The sequence below is a fragment of the Leishmania donovani genome, chromosome 31 (assembly GCF_000227135.1).
Source record: "Leishmania donovani BPK282A1 complete genome, chromosome 31".
NCBI classification, from domain to species: domain Eukaryota; phylum Euglenozoa; class Kinetoplastea; order Trypanosomatida; family Trypanosomatidae; genus Leishmania; species Leishmania donovani.
The window spans coordinates 71,053-89,385 of NC_018258.1; the positions used below are offsets into that span (position 1 = coordinate 71,053).

The window sequence follows — 18,333 nt, forward strand, 5'->3', positions numbered from 1 at the left end:
GTCTATGCGGAGAGGCCAAGCATGAGCTGCACGATGGCGGCGAGCGCGCGTATTCGTCGGTGGTAGGGACCCGCAGCCACGCGCACGCGCGTTACGCAGGCAGGCCCGCACGTAGCACATGGCGAAGATGCAGAGAGGGGGTTGGTGAAGGAAAGCCAGCAAAGAGAGGACCTGCAACGCGGTACTCTTCGAGGTGGCCCGTCTGAGTGATTTTACTACCGCCATTCGACTCCCTGCCCGACTAGTTCACGCTGCACGGAGGTCTTCGCGGTACTCTTTGAGTACCTTCAGAAAGGCGCGCAGCCTCTCATGCTTGAGCAGCTGCTGCAGATGCGCGTGGTGCTCGCGGAGGCTGATCCCAAGCGCTACTGAGTCTGCGCCGAAGCAGGCTGCGAGGGACTCCTCGTATTCGGCTTCGTACACGGCACGGGAAAGGGTTCGCTGAACGGCGCTGCGGCGCAGAAAGGGGATGGCGCCTTCGTCGAGGTGCTGCACTTTCAGGAAGAGATCGTCGTCGCTGTTGGTGAGGGCCCCGTCAAACCAAATCGTGAAGCAGTATCGTGTCTTGCGCATGTGGCTGAGGATGGGCCGCACTCGGTGTAGCATCATGTCTGATTGGAACAGCACAACGGTGCAGAACTTCGGTGGCACGGTGATGCAGGGGCCGAGGAACGGCATCATCTGCAGCTCCCCACCGATTTCCGGGGCCCAGTCCTCGGTGAGGTAGACCGCCATCGTGAGGCGGCGCTTGTTGGGCTTGCCGGGGTTGTCGTAATGCCACGGAAATGCGCCGCCTCCATTCGCCTGCAGTTTCAGCGTGACGGAGCGCGAGGCGAGGTCAGCCGTGTCGCACGGCTGCAGATCCTCGCAGCAGTTTAACCGGTCCCGCAGCACCTCCACCAGCTCCCCGAGCTGGCCCTCAAAGAAGGCATTGAAAAGTGGGAGTTGGTGTCGTACCGCTGCGTTGTGCAGGTCGCATTCGTAGATGTGCGGCTTTGTGAGTTTCACCGACCCATCTGCTGTGAGGAACTCGACTTGGTTCGGGGTCTTGCCGCCGTCGATGCCGTCGAAGCAGTATTGCACTTCGTGCAGGAGCTCCTTCGCCACCGACGCCGGGAACGGCTGCTCATCGAGGACGAGGTACCCATCCAGGTCCAGCTGCTCGCAGCGCTCTCGCGTCAACAGCCGCTTGAGGGTGTCAGCAAGGTTGAACTTCAATTCCATAGCGATGCAGCGACGAGCGGGGCAGAGAAAATAGGGAGCGGCCGCATGAGTTGGTGTGTCAACGGAGCAGCGCAGCCACAGATGAGGCCAACAGCGGCGCAGTGCACTGTGTCACGGCTGAGCAACAATGCGTTTTGTGTGCACGTGCCACCGGCAGAAAGAACACAGGATAAGGAGGCAAGGGAAGAGGGAGGGAAGCAGTGAGCGAGCATGAGGTCGGCGTTTTTTTGGATTTCGGAGAGTCGAATGCAGTCTGCCACGCTCCACAGCCCCCACCCCTCTGCAGCGTTCGCTGTCAACGAAACCGCACCCCATCACATATGCGCGGCACGAGAGAGCACCGTGGCGCTCCGCTCCTCGATGGTGGGCATGGCTGTGGCGGTGAGCACTTTGCGTGTGCTGCAGCAAATAGACACGGCGAAGGAATGCGCAACCCGCTCGTCGAGGATGAAGCCGTGCGTGAGCGATAGCCAGGGCCAAAGTCAGCGTTCTGGTGTGCCTGGGGCAGGCGACCGCGACACTAATCCGATCCAGTCTCACAGGGAGTCAAACTGCACACTGCAGAGCACACAACTCTCACCTCCACCGCCGCCCCTCTTTAGGACGCAATGGGCGCCCCACCCGCGGCGTTCTTGAGTGCTTCGGCGTTGCGGCGGTTGCGGGCGGACACCTCTCTCAGTCGCCGCTCGCGTGCCAGCCACTCCATCCCCGCCTCCACCATCTCCGCCACGGTGTAGACGCCGCCCACTACGGCGCACAAATTCACCACAAAATGGCTCAAGGTGTCGTACTGCACGGCACAATCCATCGAAAAAGGTGACAGCTTGTAGGAGAAGTACAGCCCAGGTGCCCTGCCTTGGCCGTTGTACCGCAGCATGGAGTGGAACGCGGTGTACTGGTAGCCAACGCGGCTGTCCTTGCCGGCGAGGTCCACCGTGGTTGGGATGAGCTGAAGGAAGAACTGAAAAAAATACGGCTCCTGCAGGGCGTGGGCGCTCTTGAAGCCAGACATCGGCTCCAGCGTTTGATGGCGGACCTGCGGAACGCCCCAGTCGCCGTACGCATTGCCACCCGAGAAGTGGTGGATCTGAAAGTCGGGCCGGTACTTTCTGCTGTCCTCCACCCTGTAGTCTTTCAAGATGATATTGAAGGAAGAGGGCTTGGCGGCGATGGGGGCAGTGCCTGTGACGAGGCAGCCGTGCTCCGTCCCGGAAAGCACTTCGCCGGAAATGTAGGCCGCGGACGAATTCGAGACGTAGGAGCCATATGGAATGTGATAGAGCGATATGTGCGTGTCTCGCTCTGCCTGCTCGTCGTGCGCAAACACAGAGACTGTCTCCGTGGCGATGCGGTGGCACGGCATGTAAGGCAGGCTGATGGAGAAGTGCAGCCTGTCCACCTTGCGTTGCATGTCGGCGTCGAGAATGTTCTTGAAGGCGGACGGGGTGATGTGGCAGTTTTGGTGCCCGCTCACGTAGCCGTAGCACTCACCTATGAAGAGAATCACCAAGACTGTCATCGTTGCAATGCTGACGGCGGCCCCGTACGGGGTGGCAGGCGTCAGGTGGTTCTCGCTGTCCTGTACCACACGAAAGAGGTCGCATTTGTGGAGGAGACGCATCATTCGTGTATGGCGGTGGGACCGTAGAAAGGCTGACGTGCGAGGGGGGAAGGGACGGGGTGCTGAGTGAGGCCGTCAGGTACAGGCGGTGAACGCGGCTGCCAGGCAAACACGGCGGCGCCAGCCGGCGTTGATGTCTGCGGCAGCAGCTCAGGTGGAGGGAGAGAGGGAGGGAGGGTGAAACGTGCCTGAGATTGTGGAATGAACAAGAGGCGAGATGGCCGAGGGCGCCTATCATCAGGAAATGAGGGCATCAAAGAGGACGTCTGCGCTGCAAGAAAAAAGAAAAAGAAGCGCAGTGAGTGAGTGGCCGGCATTACTGGGAGAGACATGCCGCTGTCCCACTGCCTCCTCACGGCGACGCAGTTCGGCATTCTTCTCTGGGATCCTCTGTTCGCTCACCCACCCTGTCCTCTTCACACGGTTCGATCGACACGATTCACCGCACAGCAACAGATGCAGAATGACAGGGGCATTTCTCAACAGGAGGCAGAAGGCCTGCAAGAAAGAAGGCAAGCAAAGCCAAAGGGCTAGGGTGACGTGAGGGGCTGGCTAAGATTGCTGCACAGTCCCTCCTCCTATGCGCTCAAACACATCATGGCCTTGCGCTGTGGTCATGCGAGTGCACACGGAGGGGCATCTGGTGCGTGTCGCCGCCGCCCTCTTCCTTATCCTAAGCGCCGGGCAGCATATTTGTCACGCTTCTCCAAACTTCTCAATGAACATCAAAACTGGGAATAAGAGCAAGGAGGCACAAAAAATGAAGGAAGAGGAAGCAATGGCTGCCCAAGGAGGGTATGCGCAGCGACACACACACACACACGCACGCAGAAACATCTGCTCTATGCACAAAGGCTTCTAAACACCAAAACAGCGGGCACCGCATCTCCCACTCTTCTCTCTCTACGCTCTCAAGAGGAGAGTCACATGAAGACGCGCAGCGGTTGCTCGCTGCTCTCCTTCTGTTTTTACTCCGACAAGACTCGCAGAGGGGCCTCGTCCCCGACCGATGCCGTCGAGGCACCGGATGACAGCTGCTCTTGCAGAATACTCGGCGAGGAAGGGTACAAGAGGGCCGGCAGGACGGCGGGCCGATTCTGGACTTCACCGTCACACGGAGAGCCTCCGTAAAACTGCTCATCTTTTCCCGCCTTGTCCAGCGCCTGCCGCAGCCTTTCGTTCTCGCTCCGCAACGCCGCAATGATGGTGTCTTTCTCCATAAGCACTTCCTCCAGCTGCTGACCAAGGTCTAGCCTCAGCTGTGCAATGATCTGGAGCGTGAGACGCTGCTCCAGCGCCGCTACATCCACGGAGGAGAGCGAGGAGGGGTGGCGGGTGGCGCCTTTCACATGTGGCAAGACCACCTCCGCGAGCGCCCTCGATTTCGAATCCGTACCACTCACATTCGCTAGGAGGAGGTCAGATGACTCGCAGATAGAGCGCGCGGCACGCGGCAGCGGCAAGCGTTCCTTCCGTGTTCGCTGCCTCGTCCGACGCTGTGAAAGCGACTCCACTATGTAGGGCACTAAGCAAGACATTTTCTGCCGCTTCGCAGAGGTGGACGACCCCGTCGAGTTACGCCCCACCTGGTGCGGGCGTGCCCTCTGTGTTATTCGCATGCGCGGTCTTGGCGACTCGGTCGCCGTGTCGCTGGTGAAGCTCTCAGTAGTATCACTGATGCCGATTTCGTTCTGCGGTTCGTGCGCCTTCTTGTAGGCGTGTCGCCGCCTTCGCGCGCGGCGCGGCCTCCGCGGGGACCCTGCGTCATCTGTGTGCTTGCTGTTGAAGCTGCACTCCGTCACAGCTGGGGCCGAGGTGGGCTCGTTCGCGGCGGCAGCTGCTCTTGAGCGACTGCGAGCGGCCGGCAGGTAGAGCCGTGGCGCGTTGCGCGCTTTGCTCGGCCCCACAGAGGGGACGCTCAGCCCTTTGACGCGGAAGGCGTACCGCAGCGTGTTGTTGGTGTGCTCGTGGTTCACGGAGCTCGGCGACACCGCTGCGATCATGACCGTCTTGCTGTTGCCGGTAAAGCTGGCGCGCAGCACCTCCGTCAGGCGGGAGCCGCGAAACGGAACGTGCTTCTTCTTCTCATCCAAGGCACGAATGCACTCCTTGAGCGCCAGTAGGGACTTGTTGATCTCGGCACCCTCGAGTCGCGTTAGGCGGTCATGTGCGGCTGTGTCGGCGGCCCGCTCGCTTCCGGCCAGGTCGACAAAGTTGACGGTGCCGGTGAAGTCGGGGTTCTCACTGTCTGTGATGCGGAGGGACAGCACCGCGTGGGAGCGGCTGGAGTGCTCGTTCGCGGTGGTCGTACCGGTGCGGCGCTGCTCCATGCCGGACCGCACGAGCTGCCACAGCTCCTCGACCGTTGCGACGGTGCGCCAGGAGACGCCACAGATGTTCACGCGGCGGTTGGCATCCTCGCGGAGGACGATAGGGTGTCGGTGGTTGAGCAGGTCGTAAAGCGAGTTGCAGTAGATTTCGAAGAAGGAGACGCAGAGCTGCTGCCCCGGACGCAGTCGTTCAAAGAGGTCCCCCGCAGCCTGCAGGTACAAGCCCTTTTCCGTGTCCGTTCCTATCATGGTGTACGTCTTGCCGCTGCCTGTCTGCCCGTAGGCGAAGCAGGAGGCACTGCCACCGGAAAGGCTGACCGTGAGAAGGTCCTTTACGGATTGGGCGTAGACTTCCTCGTTCGTGGCCTCTGCCCCGAAGGCGCTGTCAAAGACGTAGTCGCTGCTCTCCTCGTAGCTGGTCAAGTCTACACGCTGCTTCGTGACGGCGATGCGCACGTGCGCCCTGTCCACCTGCACACAGTCCACACCGGGCTCACCAGGTGCTAAAGGGCGCTTGCGCACAACAACCGTTATGCGGCCGTCTCTGCCTTTACAGCGACTATTTGCCACTGATGATACCCTCGCGGCGGACGCCGCACTCGGGGATCGTTCCCTCCTCTCGGCGGTGATCCGGTCTGCTCGCTTGAGAGGCAAGGGGCTGGCAGACGGAGCGCTGACCGGGGCATTCGCTGTCGTTCTCGGGGCCGGCGAGGGGTGCTCAGGGGGTGACGAGGCGACGTCCTCCTCTCCTTCGATGCGCGGCGCTGCGAGGAGCGGCACCTTATCCTCAAGAGACGTGTGGGCTTCCGACGCTGGCGCCGGGATGGAGGGGCTGGAGGGTGATCTGCGGCGCGCGGCTCCACCGGGCGCTCTGGCGCCCGACACGCTTGGAAGGATCTGGGCGGTTGAAGTTTGCTTGAGCGGGCTCGCGGACGTCCTGCGGTGGCGACATATTGGTGGCAACTCTGACAGCCTCGTGAGCTCGCTGTTGGTGCTGTTGTGCAGCGCGATAGATGGCGTGACAGAATGGCCACGCTCATAACGCAGAACGGCGCGCGAGACTCCAGGGGCCGACGCTTGGCGCGGCTCGTCACGATGATGGAGGGTGACTGCCGCAAGAGGTGTGCCCGCCACCACGCCACCACCACCACCACCCATGCCAGCAAACTGGAGAGAGAGAGAGTTGAGCTCGCGGTTGAGAGTCGAAACGGACGGGATCGCAGAGCTGTTCGGAAAATGCCGGCGCGCTGCAGTCGAGTCTTTGCGCGATCGGGTCCCGGCGGCATCGGCGCAAGTGCTGAGTGGAAACGGCACCTGAGCAAGGATGTGTGGTGCGCCTTTGTCATTCAGAGCCGCAAGTCGTGGCAGGGGGGGCAACGCGGAATGAGCGCGATTTTCCGCGCCGTGAAAAAAGCGACGCAGCTGATGGGCCCCTGCCTCAACTTTTGAGGCCCATGAACCCCCCTCTCTGTCGGCGTCCTTCGGCGTATGCATCTGTAGATCACTGCGCCTGCTGTGTATCTAAAAAAAAAACAAGAAGCATGAAGTGGCCCGATCGCAGACCGACAGAGCTCCGCGACGGCGCGATGTGTTGACGAAAGGGGGGGGAGGTGGGAAACAGAGGGGTAACGAACCCGTGGAGAGAGAAAAAAGAGAGGATACCGTCTGCGGCTGAGTCATCTGCATCATATGGACCGAGTCGAAAACTCGCGCTGTTTACCCAAGGAGGCGAGCCACCTCCTGCCCTGTCCTGCCCTGCCCCTTCAGGACCCAGACACCGGGAAGAACGCTTTCCCGCATCGGGACGAGGAGTGGTGCAGCGGGGTGCAACAGTCCACGCGACACCCCATCGACTGGAGCACGCTTCTCAGTCGCGAAGTACTCTACGAGAGGCCCTGCAAGAACGAAGCGATAAAAAAGTGTGCATAGAGAGGCAATGATACAGACGGCGCCGCTCGCCTTCCACGGGCCCTCCCTCTCTCTGTTCGCCCCCCCTCCAGGAGAGCGGAAGACGGGCACCGCCAGCGTGCCCGTAGAGGGGCCAGGGCGAAGGGCGGAGCGAGAAGGCAGTGCAGACGCAGGGAGACGTAAGAGCACTAAACGAGACGAAACACCACGTCAGCAAAGCACGCCGTTTGCGCGCCGCCCGCGTACCTCCTGCCACCGGATCCTTCCTTCCTTATCCCGTCACCCACTGCAGAGGTGCCGCAGCTCCTCAATGGTGGCGTCTATGCGGTCACACCGGATGCCGCCAAGGCTGCAGGGGATAATCTGCACGGAAGCGGTGCGCAGATACCAGGTGGAGAAGACGGTTTGCATCGTCTGCACGGAGAGCATGCGCCGCGCCATAACCCTTGCAGTGACGTTCAAGTTGAACTTGGAGAGGATAACTGGGGGACCAGAGAAGACGATGCTGTGCACGTTATCCTGGGCCCGCAGGCCAATCACCGCGGCCCTGCTGCCAACGGGACCGTGCCCGACGACGAAAACGTTTTCGTGATCGCCGCGAAGCTTCGTCAGTAACGCGCGCACGACAGATGTGGTTTTGTCGATGGACGCCTCCCACCTCGACGGCACCATCCCCTGCACAAATGCCAGGTAAGGCAATACGCGATCAATGTACGGCGCTGGCATGAGGAACGAGAAGAACGACAAGGCGTACGTGTCGATCCACATCGCCATGGACTCTATCAGAAGAATGAGGTCGCTGCCGGGCCGCGCTGTCACGATGGTGGTGTTGACGGTGGCCGTCTCCTCGCGGAACACGTCAAAGCTCATGGCGGCGGAGTCGACCTCCTCTGAGATGGGCACGCGCTTGAAAGACGGGAACCAGCGAGCGAGGTCGGCGTCCTGCCCGGCCACATCCCTGTTGAGCCCCAGCTTTGTGAAGAGCGCCATGCCGACCACATCGACTGTCGGGCTGAACTGCGTCAGGCACAGGGGTGGCATCGCGTACGACGTGTCGCCTTGTGCACTTACGGAGCTCCCCCTGCTCATGCTACTCGTACGCGTCGGGGGCTCCGCCAGGTTCGCGAGCATCAGCCGGCCCGCGGCGGCGGGAGTGCTGGAGCGATTTGCGTAGTTCGGCAAGAAAACGTCGCTGACGGATCCCTCGTAAACGTCGTTGGCGCCAGTGCGACCAATAATACAGCAGGCGAGCAGCACCAATGTGAAGCACGCGGATATGGTGAAGACGCCGTATTTGTTTGACGCCTCGTTGGTGCGCACGATGCACAGCAGCAGGTGCACCGCCAGCGCCAGCACAAAGAGACCGAAGCGGTAGTTTGAAACCATCAGCACCGCCACACAGCTAATTAGGTGAAGCAGTAGCAGCAGCCACGAGATGCGGAAGAGCCACCGGCGCACCGCACCCTTCCACCGCCCGTACACACTCACTAGCCCGGTGAAGACGAAGAACAGCATGACGAAGAGAGAGGCCAGCAGCGAGCTTCCCCAGTGGCCACTCCAGCCGTGCTGCGACATGGTGAAGAGGGTGCTCATCCAGAAGACGGTCGCGTAGAAGACGCCGCAGATGATGATGTCGGACGAGGAGCTCACGTTGCGGGCAATCGTGAAGGTGGCGCAGAGTAGCAGCAGCACCGACTGCGCCACGATGGCGGCGCACAAAAAGAAGAAGCCGCCGCCGGTGACGAAAGCGACGCCCATGGCCACCGACAGCACCGCCACCATCGTGAGCAGCATCACCTCCGCCGGCGGGAAGCGCTGCTCCATTTGCTCGTCATCCATCTCCACCTCCATGAAGAGGTAGAGCGTCGTTTCAGCGTGGTTCTGCCGGCTGCCGTGCGCGTACGAGCGCTTGCGCAGCCTCCGCAAGCCAAAGGCGAATAGGACATGGTAGATGAAGATGAGGCACACGGCAACGATCCAGCCGTATGCCAGGCTGTACTGCAGTCCGGTCAAGACGTCGTAGCGGGCGGCCATGGTGCAGAAGAGAACAAAATAGGCGATGGTGCAGCCCACGTAGATGACCAGCTGAAAGGCAAGCGCCTTGGCGCCAAATGCCCTGAACGCCTGCACGACGCGCCCCTGGAACGTGCTGCGAGCCACGTCGAAGCCGCGGGAGCAGAAGATGACAAATTGAGATGCCACGACGATGAAGGCGGTGCCGTAGAGAAACACGTGGTAGGGATACACAAGAATGGCAAAGAAAATGTTGATTAGCGTGACGACACCGAGCAGCGCGATGAAGCAGGTGCCAAGGAGGAAGTAGAAGGAGGTGACCATGAGACACAGCCACAGAAACCCTTTCGCCACCAGCAGCACCGACGACGGCAGCCCCGCCAGCAGCTTGTCGCCTTGAATGAGACCGTTTTCCAGCAGAAGGGTGCGCCGCTCCTGCATCTCCCACTGCACAATCTGCAGCCACTGACGCTCGTGCATCTCCGTGAGGCTGATGCGGAAGAAAGACTCGAGTGTGGTGAATTGGTTGACGTAGTCAGTGAAGAGGTTGCGCAACGGCGAGCGCGACATGGTGAGGCTGTTCCGCTGTATCAAGCCTGGCGAATAGAGGCCATCCATCTCTATACTGTCCGTCCCGCATGTGATGAGATTGGCGTCGTCGTCAACGTCGAGCGCGTAGTAGGCAGGTGAGCGAGGGGTGAAGCATTGCGCCGTGGCGGAGCCGTTCGTTCCCGGCGGCGAATATCTGCCTGTCTCATGCGGTGCGATGGAAAGCTGATCGCGCAGGGAGATAGACGGCTCGATGATGCTGCGCTTCAGAGCATCAATGCGGGATGCCTCCTCGATGTAGCCGGCGCTGCGGAGGCAGTTTAGCTCCCACTCCTTCACCCCCTCACCCCGCAGAATGGCCGCCTTGAGCTGCTCAAAGTAGTCGCGGATGGTGGTGGCAAAGCGGTCGTAGTTGCCCTGCTGATTGCAGTCATTCTTGCCGCCCAGCTCGACCGGCAGCACTTCCGCATCGAAGAGGTCCAGCAGCTTGCCGTGGCGGATGTCGCCGTCGGAGATGATGATGATGCGATCGGACACGATGGCCGGCAGCCGAGAGAAGATCGGCTTTGCCATGGCGGCGAGCAGGCGGCCCATCTTGCAGATGTAGATCTTGTCCACGCATCCGGGGTAGAACTTGGCAATGCGAAGCGCGATGTCGGCCTGAAGGGTCATGTCAAGGTTGCTAATCATGCTCGCCTTGTCCTGGTTGATGAGCATGGTGATCTGGCACCGCTTGGTTTCCGGTCGAAGCCGCGTGCCGTAGCTAATAAACATGTCGAAGTTCATTCGACTCTCTTCGCGCCGAGCCGCCACTGGCTTGTCGCGCGCTGTGCACACGTAGAAGGTGACTCGGCCTGCCTTGTCGTTGCCGATCATCTGAATGATGCCTTTGCGCATATTCTCCATCATCCAGTCTGTGACGTTGTAGGCCGCCAGCTGCTCACGCTCGAAGTCAGCGCGGCGCCGCAGTTTCGCTACGGTCTCATCGACGTTGAAGTTCTTGTTCTCCAGAAAGCCGAAGATCCAGCAGTCAAAGTAGTTGTGGTGAATTCCCATGCGCTCCTTCACCTCATCCACCTCCGCCTGATGGGCGTAGGCGCCGCTGCCGATGTCGAGCAGCACTGGCGCATGTGACATGGCGTGCAAAGCGAGGGAGAGAGGTCAGCGTAAAAGCAGACGGAGCCGCCAATCACAGCGCCCGCGCGAACCTCGAGAGGAGCGCCCTCTGAGGGCGAAACATCGGAGGCGGAAGAAAGGAGGGACGGCTACCACGACAGTGTGGCAGCTGAATATTCGAGGAAGTGGGACAATGGAAAAGAGAAGCAGAAGAGAGACCCCAAGGCAAGGTGGGCGGGAGTAGCACAGGGGGAAGGGGAGGGGTACAGAGCACAAGAAAGAATCGGGGAGGGGGACGAGCGACGGCAAGAGGAGAGGGCACGAACGGAACAGAAAAAGGATACGGGCGGGCACCTTGGGTGCGTCTGTGCTCTACAAGGTCGCACCGCCGACGGTGAGGTGGGCTGTGTCCGTGTTGTTGCGCTACGGTCCTGTGAAGAGACAAAGAAAGGCAAGAGCGACAGGCAACGAGACGGCGCACGGGTGGTCAGTCAGCTGCTTTGTCTCCGTGAGCCGTTTTCGAGGATGAGAATATCGTGAAGGGGATGCGACGTGCGAGGGGGAGGGGAGAGGGGGAGGGGAGAATGCGGAAGCGCGGGAGCAACGGCTTCTTGGCACCCTTGTCGTATCAACTGTTTTGTACGGCGACTCTGGGCTTCTCTTTCCTTTCGTCGTGACCTCCGTTGAAAGCAGCTGACCAGATGTGTGCCAGACGGGAGGGAGAAGGGGAGATGATAGTGGTGGCAGTAATGCGTGTGCTAGAGACTGAGATGTAACGCATAGATGAGTGGGGTGGCGCCTTTTCTCTTGACCCGTCACACGTGCGCGCGTGTGTCCCTGTCTGTTTCTTTATTCACTGAGTGCCCACGCATCACCCGCGCAGCTGAGGAAGGGAGGGGCAATGGAGGCAAGGACGAAGAGACGAGCGATACGCGGTGGGGTGGGGTAACGCAGGGAGGCAGGGTGGGAGCAGGAAGAGTTGACGCGGACAGTTGAGGCAGAAAGAGGAAGGCAACATGTGCCTATCCGGCGCTTAGTGCGGCTGATGAGCGGCCGATGGCGCACGCTCAAGAGAAAATCAGCCAAGAACCGGTGTTCTCTGGGCTGCAGCGATGACGTCTGCGTCTGCCCTCCGTTTCTCGTCCTTCTTGCTCACTTTCGGCAGTGACACAGGGTCCCGCCTTACGCGGAAGAGGCACTGGCATGTGGTGACAACACAAGGCACACACGCGCCATCCTAAAGGGAGGCGCCCACACAAAGGCCCATGCGCGAAGAAAGGCAACGAACGAAAGCCAGAGAGAGGAGTAAGCGCGCGTGCATACCGCCGACGCAGACAGACGCAAGAGACACACACACACAGAGGCACACAGAAAAGAATAAGTGAAATAATACAGAGGTCTCCGTGTGCCCAGTGGCTCCGTCTCCGCCTCGCATACACACCTTTTTAGACGCTACTCTCCCTCTCCACAGGTACAATGCAGCCGAGAGAGAGCGGCGGGGTGCCGAGTGACACGTGGCGAACACACACACATAAAGCTAAAAAGAAAAGATAAGACAGGTGCACCAGGCGCTCATGTGGAGGCAACGTGCCTGCGACCCTCCGCATCGCCGCAGGCCTCCAGCAACGCCGTTGAGAAGAACTGCGGTCGCATGCAGTAGAGAGCAGAGGCGTCGCACAGCACACGCTGGCTCACGGTCGTGTCCTGACCGCCGATGTAGTTCAGAACACCGTAGTGGACGCCGATGGAGAGGACGTAGCTGTGGTAGTCGTCGAAAGACACTCTGAGCTTTCGGGAGCAATGCAGAAGTCCGGGGGAGGCAAACACGATGGCTTGTGTCTTCGACTGCGCCGCTGCCGCCGAGAGGAAGCCGCCCGCCACGCCGCCGCCGGTGAGGATGAGGTTGGTTTTAAGCTGGCTCTTCTTGAGGTACACATAATCCCTGAGTTCGTCGACGAGGCGCACCGCTGCGAAGGGAATCAGCCGGGTAGTAAAGGACGTGGTATGCACCAAGGCATCGATCCAGTCATACGGCATGAAGATGGAGAGTGGGGACAAGGCGATAGCGTCGACCCAGCCTACCATGGCCACGATGGACGACATGGCGTAGCGGTTGTTCAGCACCAAGACGGTGGTGTTTGCTGCGGCTGGCAGCAGGAACTCGTGCATCTCCCACGAGATGCCGTCCGTCTCGAACTCGCCCACGACACCGCTGTAGGTGACGCCGCGAGTGCCGAACCAGTTGTTAAAGTCGACTGAGCGTGTCGCGTTGGTGCGGGCGCTGACGACCTCGTTCAGCAGGGCGAAGTCAACCACGCGGAACGAGCCGTCCTGGGCCAGCTGCAGCGTGCAGACAGGGTAGCGGTGGTAGAGCTCCAGCTGCGACAGCGTCGTGGCGTTGGGTGGGTCGGAGGGACGGCTATGCGCTTTCGTGGTCATCAGTGTCGTGCCGTACCACCCCAGCAGCACGCACGACACGCCCAGCAGCATCACCGCTGCGGCGAGCAAGAAGGAGGCGTGGATGCCGATGAGCGTGCGAGGGGCAAAGACAATGTTCAGCACGTTGTGGATCATGATGGCGAGACAGAAGAGACCCATGCGCCAGTCCACTAGGGGAAACACCGTAATCCAGCAGCCGAAGATGTAGGCCATGACGATAATGTAGGAGACGCGCAGCAGCCGGCTTCGGCCCGGGCGGCGCAGGCACGATATCGCCAACAGAACAAAGGCACCGTTCAGTACCAACGCGACAATCACCGAGACGCCGTAGCGGTGGTTGTGGTTATGGAGGCCTATGGCTAGCGTCACGTAGCACCAGACGAGAGTCAGCATCCACAGTGTGAAGCGCAACAGTGACCCGCTCAGCGAGTTCGACAGGGCGTCAGAGTAGTAGTGCACCATGTACGCCGCCACCAGGGTCGCTACAAAGGTTGCGACATAGAGGGAGACGATGCGGCTAATTAGGAAGCTGATGCCCAGCAGCACGCTGATGGCCAGCGGGATGCCGCAGATGACGTAGGAGGAGGTGCGCAGCATGAAGCGCGTGTCCAGCTCCCGCAGCTGCTCCTTGGGGGCGTTGCCGAAGTTGAGGGCCAGAAAGAAAGGCAGTGCGGCAAGCCGATTATCCGCGTCGCGCGTCGTCGGGGAGGCAAAGATGCCGGTAAAGAAAAAGACATGCGTGAAGACGATCACGAAAAGCGCGCTAAACCATCCCGTAGCGAAGGATACTTCGAGGCCGCGCAGCGGGTTGCTGCTCAGTGCGTACACGCAGAAGATAATGAACTGGATGATGACGAGCACAAAGAATAGTATCACCTCCGCCACCGTGCCCCAGTTGCTGCCGAGGCGCTCGAAGAGAGGGATGACGTTGTGGTTATACACTGCCAGGATACAGTCCGCCGCACGTGTGCAGAGGGAGGCGCCTTGAATGGCCACCATGAGCAGCACCGCTCCCAGTGGGAACACGTAGCTGGGCTTGGCGAATAAGCCAAGGAAGAGGGTGATGATGACGTCAGCGCAGAAGACGGCGCAGAAGACAAGGGCGGCGGAGAAGTATATCATGTTCATCAGCGTGATGGCCACCAGGAGGATGCGGTAGAGGGCGCGCAGCGGGTATGGAACGCCAACGTACCACTTCCGGTCCGACACATCCAAGCCGCGAATGCCGAGCTCGGTGGTCGTCCTGAGACCGGAGGCGAAGCTGTCCAGGATCTTGTAGCGCTCGCCGCATTCGCTGTTTTCGACGGCCGTGCGCCAGCGCAGCAGCTCCTCCAGGAAAAAGAGCGCAAGGCTGTCCGGAAGCGGCGCCACTACTTCGGCCCACGAAATCGTCTCCTGGGCACCGGCCTCTCGTTTGTCGGCTTCATCGCACGCCGGCGACGGCAGGGACGACCCCTCCGTGCGGCACGTCCTGAGGGACTTCAGCTCCGGGTCATCGCTCTCGTTCGCGCCGGCCATGCCCAGCGACGAGGCCCGCGGGCCCCTCGGCGGATGCGGCTGAAGAGCATCTCTTGCAGCGGGGTAGAAAGACGACTGGCGTGACGGCGTCTGCGCAGGGAAGGAGCAGACGGACTGCACGAGGGTGTCGGCCTGTGGCGTCGTTGTTGCGACACCGTTGGCGGCGTCCCTCTCGTGCGCCGTCCCAGGGTCGATGCCGATGCTCTCTAACTCGTAGTCTTTGACCGTCATTCCACGTTCATTGACGGCCCGCTTCAGCTCCGCGTAGTACTTCTCCACCCGATCCGCATACGCGCCCCAGAGCCCCTCATTGTCACACTTGTTCTTGCCGCCCAGCTCGACCGGCAGCACTTCCGCATCGAAGAGGTCCAGCAGCACACCTTGCTTGATGTCGTTGTCGTCGATAATCTGAATTCGATCGGCCACGATGGCCGGCAGGCGTTTGAAGATCGGCTTTGCCATGGTGGCGAGGGTGCGACTCATATTGCAGATGTAGATCTTGTCCACGCATCCGGGGTAGAACTTCGAGATGCGCAACGCGATGTCTGCCTGGAAGGTCATGTCGACGTTCTTGAAGAGGCTAGCGCCGTCCTGGTTGATGAGCATCACCATCTGGCAGCGCTTGTTCTCCTTGCGTAGGCGTGTGCCGTAGCTTACGAACATGTCGAAGGAGCGGCGCTGCTCGTCGCGGTGCTTCGACTGCGGGTAGTCGCGCTTTGTGTTGATGAGAAAGGCGACACGCCCCGCCTTGTCGGTGCCGATTTCGCCGATGATGCCCTTGCGCAGCGACTCCCGCATGTAGTCCGTCAGCTCGTACGAGGCGAGCTCGCTCACCTCCATCGCAAAGCGCCGATGCAGCTTTGCGACCGTTTCGCCGACATCGAACTTCTTGTTCTCGAGGAAGCCGTATATCCAGGCGTCGAAGTAGCCGTGCTTGACATCCAGCTGCCGCTTCACCTCATCGATCTCGCCGCGGTGGGAGATGGCGACGGTGCCCAAGTCGCTGAGAGACGTGTACGTGGACTTCATGAGTTCACGGAGCGCGGCACCATTGGGGGAGGCGATGGGCGGGGGCAAAGGGCGGCCGTGGCCGGGTGAGCGGGGCCGGCACCGCAAAGAAAGAGACGGCGGGACAACTTCTTACGCTTCTAACAACCCTGCTCTGCTTCGCTCCCCCAGAGCGATGACGATACGGAATGAGACTGTTCCGGTGACGTGGCAAAATACATGGCGCACGCAGCGCTTTAGCAGGGAGAGGAGGGGTCGCAAAAAGGAGGCATGAAGATTCTTGTGACAGCCATGCCGAGGAGGACGCGGAGGGCACCGTGTGCTGCCGCGTGAGCACTGCAGCACGAGCAAGCCCTTGTGCCAGTCAAGTGTCTGACCACAGAGATGGCAGCTCATCCGTTCGAGGGCGACAGAGTGCGTTACGTGCGCGAAGAGTGGGGGGGGGGACATGCATATGAATAAAAGGCGAGGGTGCCGCCCTCCCTCCCGCCCCCCCCCCCCTCTGCTGAGCGCGCACCTCCTTCTGCACCTTCTTGTGTTTTGCCAGCGCCCCAAGCTGATACACGCGTGCAGGCGCATACGCACGGTGCAAGCCGAATGGCAAAGACAAGTTCCACACATCGAAAACCACAAACGATACAACAGGAGGCGTACGCGCGTTACCGGTGCCTTCCCCCCTCCTTCCCCACACCCCGGATACCACCAGAGAACGGGGCGGGGCGCCGTCGTGGAGGAGAGGGTGCCGCGGCTTTAACACAAGTGAAAAACAAGATGGACAAGTGGCAGATATGAGCTGCGCAGAAGGAGGAGCAGAGAAAGGGGAGGATGGGAGGGGGGAGGGGCGCATCACCACACGGCGAGCGCGAAAAGAAAAGGCAAGGGGTGGCGGAAGAGGGAAAGAACAAGCAATGAGGATGTGCCACGATAGATATTCCGCCCTTCGCTATCGCATCCCACGTCCGTCTCCACATCCGGCACTGCGCCTTGCTGTCATCTTTCCCTCATCTTTTTCCTTCTTCCTTCGCTGAGTGCTTCCTCCTTCTGGTGTGGGCATCCCGCCGCTGGCACCCTCGCCTTCCACGTTGCGGGCTGTATGCCCATAGGATGCGGGAACGTCTCACTGTGATTCTTCGCGTGTGCGTGTGCGCTCTGGCGAAGAGCAGGGCAGGCAACAGCACTCCAAAGAGACGCACGGCAACGCTGCCAGCCAGTCTCTGGTGTGAGGGCAGATGGTCGACCGTGTACTCCTCCCTCCTGGAAAGAGCACACATGCCCTGACTCCCCGGCAACAACACATACACACACACGCACCGCAAAGGAAAGAGGAGGTTGGTGCCATGTCGAGGACACATCAACGACATCACCAACCGAAACGCGAAGAGAGAAGAAAGCGAGGTGTGAGAACAGAAGGATGAAAGAGGGAAGAGAAAAAGCCTATTTGAGAAGTATTCAGGTCGCGCACACGCGCGTACGAAAGAGGCGCATCCCCTCCTCGTGCACTCGCAGGCGCCCATGCGATGAAAAGAATAGGAAGCACCGTTGTGTCCTGTGAATTCCCGTGCACCGCGGCAGGTCTTTATAATGCGAGGAAAGCGAAGGTGGGCAGAGAAATAAGAAACGTCCTACGTATACATATGCATCCATAGCCATATAGATGGATACAGATACACGCATGATGGAGACGCGTTCAGGCAACGGGGGGGGAGAAAAGGGAGAGCGCGTGACACACCGCGGCAAAGTGCGCCTTACGTCTCCCCCCCGGAGAGGCACGACAGCGAAGGGAAAAAAGGGGAGGGGAGGGGAGGAGAGGGGAGGGGGCTGCAGAACAAACGGTTCTCTTTATCTCTTAGGCGCGTTTTCTTCAGCTCATGGAGGCTGGCAAGCGATACCGCGAGCGGCTTCACACACGAAACAAAGAAAAACGAGCGATGACCGGCATTGTTGCTCGTCGTCATGCCGCCTTCCATCACAGCAACACGGAGCCCGATGCGCACTTCGTGCGTGCCCTCCACCCTAAACCTTTCGCCCGCCCCGAGTGCCCAGTCAGAGCCTCGGTGAAGAGCGAGCAGAGGCAAGGGCGAGCGCGTTGCGCCAGGGAGACGGAGCGCCAGCTGCGTGGAAGCGCGTAAAAACAAAAGGAGACAAAAAGCATGACGGGAAGGATCTGAGGGGTGCGTACACAGGCAGGAAAAAAAGAGAGAAGAGGCCCTGCTTGATAGGTTTATCTGTGAACGCCCTTGTACGGCTGTCGCTGGTGCCGGTTCTACGCTGGCGACGTGCGTCGATGTGCTTCCTCGCGCGTGCGGAGGCCGTTCCTGCAACGCGATTGAATCATCAGCGGTGCTCCTTTTTTTAAAGGGCATACTGTGCAGCTCTGCTCAGCACGGATGCGCACGCGACACGCCTACCACGAAGAAAGGACAGCGCCGTGGATGGCGGCGCTAGTGCCCCACACCACGGCAACCACACCCGTCAGTAGCAGTGCGTAGGTGCCGAGGAAGTGGCCCCACCCAATGCGGGCGGTCGAGAAGCCGCCCGAGTACATCATGAACAGCGAGGGGAAGATGAAGCCCACAAAGCCACCGCAGAAACCACCCAGAAGACCAA

The 18,333-nt window shown here is 60.4% G+C and overlaps 5 protein-coding genes across 5 annotated transcripts; all 5 read right to left on the reverse strand.

Annotated features, from left to right (window-relative positions):
- Positions 1-246: 246 nt before the first annotated feature.
- On the reverse strand, positions 247-1,224 carry LDBPK_310290 (hypothetical protein, unknown function; the record flags this gene model as incomplete). Its single annotated transcript, XM_003863071.1, has 1 exon — positions 247-1,224. One exon carries the CDS (start codon positions 1,222-1,224, stop codon positions 247-249), a length of 978 nt encoding a protein of 325 aa, XP_003863119.1.
- Positions 1,225-1,822: 598 nt separating this feature from the next.
- On the reverse strand, positions 1,823-2,848 carry LDBPK_310300 (hypothetical protein, conserved; the record flags this gene model as incomplete). Its single annotated transcript, XM_003863072.1, has 1 exon — positions 1,823-2,848. One exon carries the CDS (start codon positions 2,846-2,848, stop codon positions 1,823-1,825), a length of 1,026 nt encoding a protein of 341 aa, XP_003863120.1.
- A 965-nt stretch (positions 2,849-3,813) lies between these two features.
- Positions 3,814-6,669, reverse strand: LDBPK_310310 (mitotic centromere-associated kinesin (MCAK), putative; the record flags this gene model as incomplete). The annotated part of the gene is made up of 1 exon (XM_003863073.1): positions 3,814-6,669. One exon carries the CDS (start codon positions 6,667-6,669, stop codon positions 3,814-3,816), a length of 2,856 nt encoding a protein of 951 aa, XP_003863121.1.
- Positions 6,670-7,362: 693 nt separating this feature from the next.
- Positions 7,363-10,782, reverse strand: LDBPK_310320 (hypothetical protein, conserved; the record flags this gene model as incomplete). The annotated part of the gene is made up of 1 exon (XM_003863074.1): positions 7,363-10,782. The coding sequence occupies one exon, from the start codon at positions 10,780-10,782 to the stop codon at positions 7,363-7,365; it is 3,420 nt and encodes a 1,139-aa protein (XP_003863122.1).
- Positions 10,783-12,333: 1,551 nt separating this feature from the next.
- LDBPK_310330 (hypothetical protein, conserved) lies at positions 12,334-15,747 on the reverse strand (the record flags this gene model as incomplete). The annotated part of the gene is made up of 1 exon (XM_003863075.1): positions 12,334-15,747. The coding sequence occupies one exon, from the start codon at positions 15,745-15,747 to the stop codon at positions 12,334-12,336; it is 3,414 nt and encodes a 1,137-aa protein (XP_003863123.1).
- Positions 15,748-18,333: the final 2,586 nt, after the last annotated feature.